Here is an 11329-nt window from a genome sequence, read left to right as displayed (position 1 = left end):
CATCTCCTAGTTTCAAGGTAAATGACACTGGTTATTTCTACTGACTAACAATATGACATCTCCTAGTTTCAAGGTAAATGACACTGGTTATTTCTACTGACTAACAATATGACATCTCCTAGTTTCAAGGTAAATGACACTGGTTATTTCTACTGACTAACAATACGACATCTCCTAGTTTCAAGATAAATGACACATAAATAATGTGCTTGATTGTGCTAAATTTGTGAGACCATTTCTTTAGAACAGAAAAGTTGCATTTATTTAAGACTGTAAATAAGGTTTCTTAGTAGTAAATATGCAAAAATATATTTGAAGTATGGTTTACATTAAAAAAAAAGAAACTGTATAAATGTACTAATAAAACACAATATCGTTCTTGCAAGTAGCCACAAGGTGAAGTCAAGATACTCTCCAACAAGTTACATTATCAACAGTGTTATTATACAATAATAGCAGATGGGTGCTTTGTTTTCCTAAATTCAGTAACTGAGTAATCTTTTAACGAAAGTTTTGGATCTTTACGTGTTTCTTTTTAACTTACACTCGCTAATGTGTCACATTTTCCTGGCATCTATAGAAGCCTTTAATTTTCTGTTTAACCTAGCAAGGGTTATTTGTAGCAAACAATATACATTTTCGTTTGTTTTACTCGTGTCTCTAGCTTTAAATCCCTCCGATTAATGGAAAATAAATTAAAATGGACGTGATTTAAAGAAAACAAAAACAAATTCGCATTTATACGATGTTCCTACTGTCTTAAAGTTTTCAAATTTTCGAGAATGAGGCCTCAAACAAGAATGCCGGGGCTCCGATTGAATTTTTCAAAATACATGCAAAGGTCAAAGTGCGAAGTTGTACTTTGATCTTCAACTTTATCAAAATAAAACTTGTATATCTTGTAGCATTTGAACTAATGACGTGCACAGCGGGGTGGCTGGGTGGGTTCAAGACCATGCTCTTATGCCCCCGAAAGTTCCCTTTTTCTCAATCATAAAAACAAAAATCAACAACTACTGAATCATACTCCCGATTTCACACTTTTCTTGTTGCTAGTTATTAGGTAGAAAAAATATTTCAGCTTTAAAATTAATGGAACACGGGGACTTGTAGGTCTTTACAGAAAAAAAACTGATATGCTTAATATGCAACAAATCACTCTTTAGTTTTATATTTTAAAAGTGTTTACAAGATGATATGCTTAATATGCAACAAATCACTCTTTAGTTTTATATTTTAAAAGTGTTTACAAGATGATATGCTTAATATGCAACAAATCACTCTTTAGTTTTATATTTTAAAAGTGTTTACAAGATGATATGCTTAATATGCAACAAATCACTCTTTAGTTTTATATTTTAAAAGTGTTTACAAGACCAACTGAATGGGAATTAAAAGGGATTGATTGTTTTTTTCTTCACCCTATTGTATCAGAGGCAATCAATAGTCTCCACTAACATTTCACCTCCCACCCACCCCTAAAAAAAAAGGCCTCACGGCGCTTAAAAAGTGCCACTTTTTATTAACGAACCCCTTACTCTTTTAATTTTCTCTGTATGTTGCTGGTCTGAACTACATGAAAATGCGTATTCTGTATTATGGGCACAGTGATTCTGGAAAATTGGACGCGATACAGCTTATTGCAAAAAATGTCGCAGAATGTGTTCAGTGCGTTTTCCGTTATTCTTCGTGGCATGGTGGTTAGGGGGAGCTTGACTCGCAATCTGCGGGTCGCGGATTCGATTCCCCGCTACCGAACATGTTCGCCCTTTCAGCCATTGGGGGCGTTACAAAGTGACCTTCAATTCCACTATTCGTTGGTAAAAGTGTATCCCAAGATATGGTGGTGGGTGGTGTTGACTAACAGCCTTCCTTCTAGTCTATCACTGCTAAACCAGAGACGGCTAGCGCAGATAGTTCTCAAGTAGCTTTGCGGTAATTTCAAAATAAACCAAACGAACCCGCTATTCTTAATCAGCATATCAAGCCTATTTGTAAGTAAAGTTCGTGTAAGTACTATCTGCTCTGAACAGCGTTAATTGAGCCTTGCAGTATCCTGCACAATGACACGCATTTTACTCGTGTCACTAATCTCGCAGTTTTAAGGGAGAGAGAAACAAAAACAGTGCTAACTTACGTAGGAAAATGACGAGAGTGCGCAGTATGATTTTGATTTTAAACCAATGTCCAGATTTTTCTGAATAAAACTTGTAATTCTCAATGTTACTTTGGTGAAATTTTGTAAATTCGGTGTTTTATTTATAAACACCTTGTACGTGTTTGTCGTTCTTGTCTGAAAATGAGTGTTTACTTCAGAGTTGATACCTTAACCCGGGAGTGATGCCACATAAAAAAAAAAACACAAAAAAAACGCACTCCTACATATCGCTTCAAACAACAAAGCCAATTACAAAAAAAATAATAATATTAAAATACCAACTGTTATGCCAAAAAGATAAAGCGTCTGAGTAAGAGAGGTATCTAAGAAATGGGATTCGCACAACTGTAACTAATAATTTAACCTCTTTCCACAAGCCCCATATATATAGGGGGGGGGGATTAAGGCAGTTATGAAAGTGTCCAAGTTAACCACTCCCCACATCCAGTAGTTAATTCAAGGTCTGTAGCCAGTAGTTGCTTCTAATGAAACATAAGAAAAAATAGTACTTTTTACTATAAGCAGTTTAAGTAAAATTTCTCTCTCAAAGTTAACATTCCAACACCCATAATGAACGTTTACTTATATGAACAATGTCGTAAGTCTATCGGTTTTCAAAACTACCAATTTAAGAACTTGAAGAATGGAATTTCCCTCTACATTACAAAACAGAATCGTGATAGAACATTATACAGTAAATGTAAATTTAATTATAGTTGGATTGATTTCCTTTGCCTTACTCTAGGAAGGACCGTTATTTATTTGAAGAGTTCATTACAAATAAAAAAAATAATGCATTTAAAACTCCATCTGTAATATATTTCTAGACATAAACATCAGTAAATAACGCATCATTTTATGTCCCGTCAACTCGATGAATTATTGTAATGAACTACGCCTGCGCACTTTTATCAACAAACTTCAGTTTATTAAAACTTCCATGTTCTAAAACGTGCCCGTCCCTAGAGCTTGGTGTCACGGTGTTTTTAATATGTCTACGACACATTCGTCTTTAGAAGGGCAGATTTGAAGGATTAATAAACGTCTGATATCGACATTAGTTGGCTCAATTTTTTTTTTTTTCAGAGTTGACGAAGATTACTTGCGTCCCTTTGAAATGGCTTTTCCTTTAGTGCTTAGCTAAACCAGAGCAAACAGATGCACGAAGAAATGTAAAGTAGAAACGCATATTTTCGTGTGTTTTTTTTTGTTGTTTTTTTTGAGCGATGTTTGCAGTTCGCTGTTTATTCTGATGAAATTGTTTTCATCAAAAAAAGTTAAGTTTTTCTTAATCTCTCTAATATTCTCAGGTTACGTTTTGAAAATGAAACAATCATGGGCGTCCACAAAATACCCTTAGGAATAGAACAGCGCGAGTGATTTTTATTTGCAACTTTAAAAAGCTTTTAATCCAATCTTATGCCGATTAACTTTTCACATATTTTGCACGAACTACTTTCAATGAGGCACAAAATTTGTTTAATTTGGGCAGAACGCTGCTCCTCATTCTGTGTGGTTCGATCACAATATGCATTTTCAATCAGTTAATAGTAAAATCATAATATAACCTTCAATTGCGCAGGCGACTGCGGTTGACATCATATGATGCAAGCATTTTGCGTGTAACATTTTGAATGGCCCGCCGCTAAAATTCGCAAATCTTTGCGCATGGGGTGGTAGGCAGATTTACACAAGTCGCAAACGAAGGATTAACAGCTGGGAATATTCTGTTTTTCATTGTTCATACTACCTATTATCAGGCACTTGTTTTCCTTACAAACAGCATGCATATTCTCTGACGATCATATTCTCCAACCCAGTAGAATCTCTTTAAGAACATCTGCAGACCTTTGAATTGTAAATATTAATAGTAAATACTCCGTCGGTACACGTGTAGCAGACAATAGATCTAAAAAGTTTTTTGTATGTTATTTGAAAGTATAAACGTTTTTATCAATATTTATAGATTGTACACACGAAGATATAAATCAACTTGAAGAACGACTATGTCAACAAGAAGATCTAAACTCCAAACTAAGTCAGCAGAATCGTTCCCTCCAAAAGGAGCTTGAAGAGTTACGATCATACAAAGATCAAGAGCACGTGCTGCTGTCTCGAACTCAGTGGCTGGAAAATGAACTGAAGCACACAAAAGAAGCTCTTGCTAGTGAGATTGAACTTTTGATATGTTTTAAGATAATATGCTAGGAATACATAGTTAGTTTTACCCAAACAAGTCTAGTTTTGGAAGAGTTGCCTTTGATTCAAAACTTATTTATATATCTCTCTTTAAAGTTTCTCGTGACATTCTTTTCCTTTAGATTCGGTATTTTAATGCAAGATTTTTTTTCAGTTGGCATCAAGACCTTTTGCGTTATTAAATTCCAAACTTTACGTTATCGACACAGAAAATTAATATCACTTCAACAGAATGACTTTTTTATACGCATGCAGTTGGCGTATCGCCATAATTGCAAGCTTTAGCCCCACGCAATATGTTTAACACTTGTATATATCTTCCGACCATTTGGTAGTGCAGTGCCGCCAGGGGTATACTTATGGCTGGAAAAATATACCAAAGTTCTTTCCGAGGAAGTATTTCCGTATAGCATATTTTCCAAGAAGCGGAACAACTCGCAGCTCACAGCGTTTCAGGGAAGACAACAGACTTCGAAAAACACTCCTCAAGCCATTATGGTAAAACACCTTAGTCTGAAAAATAAATACTATGGTTTAGAAAGAGAATATTTCGATCTTGGACATGCATTCTGGTATATATAATAAGGATAATAAACAAGGATTTGAAGTTAAATAAAGCCCACGAGCTTCCAGCCGAACCTCGAAACCATCGGCTGTTTTCATGAAAAAAATGACCAAAGAAACTGGTATCATAGCAAACCCATTCGACCGCTTATATGTCAAATACCTTGACGTAGTTCCCATGTGCTTTTGTATCCTTGGTCTGCTTCGATGCGGCTTTGGAAAATGTGAGATCTGAGACTGAACTCGTTATCCTTGGACTTTTGTAAAATGATGAAAAACAATTATAGATTGTTGTGTCCAGCAACAGTATGTAAATGTGGTCGTCAGGCTGAAGAGATGACCAACGATGGTGAAGGGCAATAGAGGACTTTGAACATCGTTCGTACAAAGTATAATTAATCCTTACAAGTTCATAGAACATATATTTTTTCGATGTCAGAGTCTTGCGTACTGTTAGTTTACTGACAATGTCCGAGTCATTGAACTTTAAAACAATCATCTCGTATAAGTGGAACTAAACGTGACACTAAAAGAACAAAAGCGGACTTCATTATTGCGTGTTTAGCGTTAATTTTCGATGTACAAGAACAACACTTAACTTTATCATGAGCAAGAGACAACTCTAATGGGTCAGATCTGACGTGGAAGATTGATCCAATCTTGAGGGAATCAGATTATAAAAATAGTCTGATGCTCGGCTCTGAACAGTACCGCTATTCTCTTGCATTGGATCCTATGTCTCCGACCACGCCAGTAATGGAGCAGCTGATTCTTATCTACAAAATTGATTAATAAATATGCGTTTGGTTAGGGAAAATGGTGAGAGGGTTTTAGCTTTTCCTGGTTTCTTGTTACGAGGAAAATCTGATTTACAGCAACGGTTTCTTTTTTAATGATAATAGGATACGGTTCTTCTGTTAGATCTTTGATTACAGAGTATACCTTTAGACTATAATTTCTGCCTGATCTTTTCATTACTTCCAACAATGTGTAGCCAAATTCGTATCTCCTTCGCGAGCTTGTCAAAATATCATAAACTTGGCAGGCAAGGCCTTCTACCTAAAAAAAAAAATGATATTAATGCCCTTGGGGCATGAAATATTTGTTTAATCACCATGAAAGATAGTTCTGATGTTTTAAAAGAGTTTCATGTTAGATATTTCTAACATCTTTAGAATAATAAACATTGGATTTATAGAATTTTAATTAATATATATATAAACTTATACCAGCCGCAATTGAAATAAAGACAACTTCACAGCATAGCACACAGTCATTGAGGAAAAGACATTTTGATGGCAGACTGAATCTTATTAGTTTGTGACCAGATAATCAGAAGTCTTCATAAATATTTCTAAAACAACTTGATTCATTTTATCATTAGTGTTTATACGTGATATGCGTCCTCATATCTTTGAAATTAAATTTAGTTTTACGTTTTAGCAAACGAAACTTTTCAAACATTTTCTAAAAAAAAAATCTGTGTTGTTAAATTCTTTGATTTGTTCTGATATGTATCTGTTCTGAAAAAAAAAAACAAGATGTTTTGATTAATATCAGCTTTAAAACAAGACCGAAAGAGACTGAGAGCAGAAAAGTTCGACCTGTTAAACCAAATGAAAGAACTCTACGGAACTCTAGAGGATAAAGAGAACGAACTGAGAGACTTCATCCGGAACTACGAGCAGAGAATGAAGGACAGCGACGAAAGTCTCAAACAGGCTAGTTTCAGACTAACTATGGAATTTCTCGTTTTAAAGTAAAGATCCAGTACTAACTAAACTTTGTGCAAAGTGGAAGGCAGTTATTAACAAACACGTAATAAGTGAAATAAATACATTTTTACTTCTCAGTGAGATTGAGTGTAACCATGTATTTAAGTGCTGGACTATGAATCTGAGAGTTCATAGTTCGCGTCCTGTTGTTATACGAGTGACAACCAAATCACATTATTTGATTAGAGTAGCACAATAGTTGGCGGAAAGTGCTGTTTATAAGCTGCTTTCCGTCTTGTCTATCGGTTCAAAATTAGGGACGGCTGAAACAAACGCTTCCCAAATAATAGAATTTTGTGCTGTATTATTCAAGTGATTTGTTTGTAAATAAACTACAAGATATAAATGTGAATCAAACAGATAAATTTCCAGAACTTTCACAACACAATCTTGTTTTTCAATACAGTTAGTACGGACGAGAGAAGAATTTGAGCGTGAAAAGTGGAGTATCTTAAAGCATGCACGAGATGAAGCAGAACATTCAGTGGAACTGTGTGCCCAGTTAGCCCTAAAAGATGCGCAGATTAGACAGTTTCAAGAAGAAGTGAGTTTGGTAGGTTATATAGAGATCTATAAAAACAGTAAAACAAACAACAACGTTATTACATTTAGCTCGCTTTGGTAGTGGTTATATCTTTTTTATTTGTTCCAAATATTTCCCAGTAGTTTGGCTTACTCGCAAGTCCATAAAATTCGGCATTAGAGCCTGACTTTGAAGTACAGTTTTACACTTGTGTATATTTTCATTTGTTGCCATGGCAATAAAGAAAATACAGTTTCACACTTGTGTATATTTTCGTTTGTTGCCATGGCAATAAAGAACATTCGAAGGAGAAAAAAATCGTTTAAATATAAATCATTTATAATTATAGATAACTTCAAAAATAGTTGGTTTTATATACAAACAAAACAACAACTGGGTGATTTTTATACAAATCTTACATTTAGTGTTATGAAACGTTCTTTAGGGAAAATATGGTAGAAAAAATAAAATAGTTTGTACCTACACCATTAACTTAATGTATTTTTTGCGATGTTAAACAAGTTTGTATGGTAGCTTTCGTATAGTTTTGTTGTTGTTGTTGTTTTTCTTTGCGTAATATAAATCTTTCACCAGCTCAGTCTACACATGTAGATGTTAAAAATTTACAAGTTTCAAATTTACTCCTGAAGATTCGAGATAGAGTGGGCTACTTTTCTGATGTCGAGAGCGCAAGAAATTTCCGAACCAATGGCTACCACAGTCCGAGCATGACGCCCACCGCCCACAGTAGCAACGCCCCCACACTTACTCCGGTGTCGGAACGGAAGTCATTGTCGTATGGTGGCACTCCAACAATAACAGTTGATGAGGACCAGAACTCAGTTTATTATTGTTAGTATTTGTTTAAATGAAACTAGGAATACTAATGATCATTTAGTACCATTATGTCGGATTGTCTTATTTGTAAGTTCCATTAAGCAGAATTGTGTGCTTGTTAGTACCATTAAGTTGACCACTATGCTACGTTAGTACCATTAAGCTAGCTTATGTTATTCGTTAGTTCCATTAAGCTGAATTGTGTGCTCGTTAGTACCCATTAACTTGTGTTATTCATTAGTACCATTAAGTTGACCACTGTGCTACGTTAGTACCATTAAGTTGACCACTGTGCTACGTTAGTACCATTAAGTTGACCACTGTGCTACGTTAGTACCATTAAGTTGACCACTGTGCTACGTTAGTACCATTAAGCACAGATAGCTCATTGTGTAGTTTTGCGCTTAGCGAGAAACAAATTACCAGAAGAAAGTCAATTTAATAACAAATTAAAAACATTGACATTATTTATATTTCAAAAACAAAACGAAAAAAACATTGCTCGTTTTTATAAAGTTAATGCAATCTACAAATGAATCTTCTCAAGTTAAACGCTGAAGTAATATATTAACTGTAGTAGTCATTATAAAGTAAAGAAAAGCATAATTGTAGGTTTTAGATATGGACCGATTATTTATAGTAAGTGTCTGTGACTTGTTGGCTATTTCAACAATTAACAAACAACACACAGTCTACTTGTTTTGAAATAATATATTAAATGAAGTCAAACGTATATACAAATGTTCGTTACACTGTTGGTTATTACAGTTGTATCCAAAGCTTTTAATAATTCTCTCTTTCGTCAAATTACACGTAGGCTGGTTCAGTTACTTTAGAACACAATTTGACAATACGATTTATTCTTCTCTACTCTGTTATTACAATATAATCTATGATAATTTCACTTTAAAATCACCATTATACGCTCTTTATGGCTAAACTTGCAATCACGGAGTCCAGATCGATCTATCTATCTATCTCGAACTACATTTTCGACGCATATTTATAGCCCAACAGAGGCCTAGAACGTTCCATACACTACAGGATATTATGATGCAATAAGACTCAATGAAAACCACGAGAAAAACTTGGAAGGTTCTAGTAACATGACGCAATGATATAACAATCGCCAATTCACAACAATTGAACTACACAACGTATGATTCGTAAACAGTTACGCAAACAAACCTGCGATAAACTATCGCTTCTAAAAATAACTAAACTTAAACAGTCGTGTATATCTAACAATTATGTTTTTCTTTGTAGGTTTTAATTACAAAATTATGTACTTACAAAACCAATACTTTGTGATACCGTTCAGTTGAAACTTAGGCCTATTTTACCCGTATAATTTGATACTAACTTTTATAAATATCTCGATGTACGACAAACAATTTTTCAGCTTGGGACAATGATTTCTCAAATAGTGTTTGTTCCCAACCTGTACAGCGGCAAGCTTGAGGGATTATAACGCCAAAATTCGGAGTTAGATCCTCTCAGCGGACAAGGTACAGATGGCCCATTCTACAGCTTTGCTTTAACACAAAGTAGCTTCAGTTATAGTTTCGTTAAATAGGTTTTACGTTTTTGGTTATTAGATAAGGATTGTTCCTTCAGAATGGAGAGAGTGTTGGTCTATTTACAATTAAAACCGTTTGTTAAAGTTGAAATCATTGGCTTTGTTTAACGGTATTTGAAATTAATAAATATTATATTTTTGAATCATAAAAAATCTTAAGCGGTAATAAAGCCGAAGACTATTTAAGTGGAAAGCTGTATCATAGAATATCAGCGCTGCCCACACTGCGGGGAAAGAACCCTGAATTTTAGAGTTGTAACCTCTCCAGCTTATCGCTAAGCCACGGAGGAAGGAAAAGAAGACTTAGAAAAATGTATCGAAACATTATCTTTTTCATACCAAGTTAGTTTTAGGAAGATTCTTTACTAAGGTACACATCAGCTTGGGCACCATCCATCGTTTTAATGGTCCGGCTGTATTTTGTTTCATTTCCTTTTCCAGCTACAACCTCTACTAGAGACGATAGACTTTTGCCCTTTCCTGGTTTATCTCGTTCAGCCGAGGAGATATACGTTCACAGCAGTGCCAACTCTGACGTCAGTAGCGGCAAGAAAAGCTGGAAAAGAAAAGAAAGGAAAGGGACTTGGAGTTCCATATCTCGTGTGTTTTCTAGAGGGCGCCACCGTAAAGGAGTAGATCAATGTGTTTTGGATGGTAAATCATTGGAGTTTCTCTGTATGTTTACAAGTTTAACTTTAAACGCAGCCAACGGATTTGTTAATATTTTGTGTATATGTGCGTCTATTTATGTAAAAAATATATAAAATCAATATAAAAGCTTCTTTTGGCAAACTGTTTGATAATTGTATAATTAAAAAAATAATCGCGGAATGTAAAAACAAATCAGTCATTTTGTTATAAGATGTAATGGAAGCTATAAGTTACATACCTTTTTTACATAACGACATTAAATGTTTTTGGTACACGTTTTAGTTTGATTTGGTGTGTTGTTCAAACAATGTAAATTAGAAATATCACCTAATATGCATATATGTATATTCGTCACTAGGTGGCAGCTCAGACCAAAGATCGTCTTGGTCACCCCAGGGCAGTTTATGTGCCAGCCCTTTATCAGAAGACAACTATAATGAGAAACTAAAGTTATTAGAAGAAGCACAAGGAAAGCCAATGGAAACATGGAAAGCTGCAACAGTTCTTTCTTGGATAGAAATAACTTTAGGAATGCCGCAATATGGTGGAAAGTGTGCTGAAAACATAAAAAGTGGGAAAGTAGGATAATTTAATTTCGATATTACCTCTCGTGAAGTCTTACTTCACTAGGGTAAAAAGTGCTCGTAAGATAAAATTATTTTAAATATGGAGCTTTCTTATCAGCCGCCCTGTATGCGTTTGAAAAGTGGGGGATTGAAACAACCATTGCAATACCTTAAGTTGTGTGAAAATAAACCGGTTCAGTGCTGCTGATCTTCCAAACAAACAAGACACTGCTTGGGACAGGCCTCGCACTGACCAGTTTAAAAAATAATAATTAAGCGCGGTAGTACTTAATAGTAGGAATCGCGATGAAACAAAATGGCGGCCATAAAAATCGCTCATTTAAAATAAAACCACCTCTAAAATATCTGAATATTAACAATGACTTCTTCACAGTATTGGCTGAGCAAAACTAATGCTTATTGTACTTATAAAGCCGCCTAAATCGCTATAAAAGCGATATATATATATATATATAT

At 34.8% G+C, this 11329-nt stretch overlaps 1 protein-coding gene across 5 annotated transcripts in view; it reads left to right on the top strand.

The window, feature by feature from the left end:
• Positions 1–11329, top strand: part of LOC106461704 (kazrin-like) — a 143373-nt gene that overhangs the window by 117669 nt on the left and 14375 nt on the right. For 4 of the 5 annotated variants that reach the window (XM_022388729.1, XM_022388727.1, XM_013921552.2 and 1 more), the window contains exons 3-8: positions 4125–4325; positions 6482–6642; positions 7103–7249; positions 7870–8071; positions 10077–10289; positions 10645–10865. In XM_022388729.1, the coding sequence (XP_022244437.1) occupies positions 4125–4325; positions 6482–6642; positions 7103–7249; positions 7870–8071; positions 10077–10289; positions 10645–10865 (1145 nt within the window). The remainder of the gene's footprint in view (positions 1–4124; positions 4326–6481; positions 6643–7102; positions 7250–7869; positions 8072–10076; positions 10290–10644; positions 10866–11329) is intronic. The other variant, XM_022388728.1, reaches the window with a different exon arrangement.

This window comes from Limulus polyphemus, unplaced genomic scaffold (assembly GCF_000517525.1).
Source record: "Limulus polyphemus unplaced genomic scaffold, Limulus_polyphemus-2.1.2 Scaffold1014, whole genome shotgun sequence".
Classification (NCBI taxonomy): Eukaryota; Metazoa; Arthropoda; class Merostomata; order Xiphosura; family Limulidae; genus Limulus; species Limulus polyphemus.
Note: the sequence above shows the minus strand (reverse complement) of the source record. Positions and strands in the feature narration are given on the sequence as shown.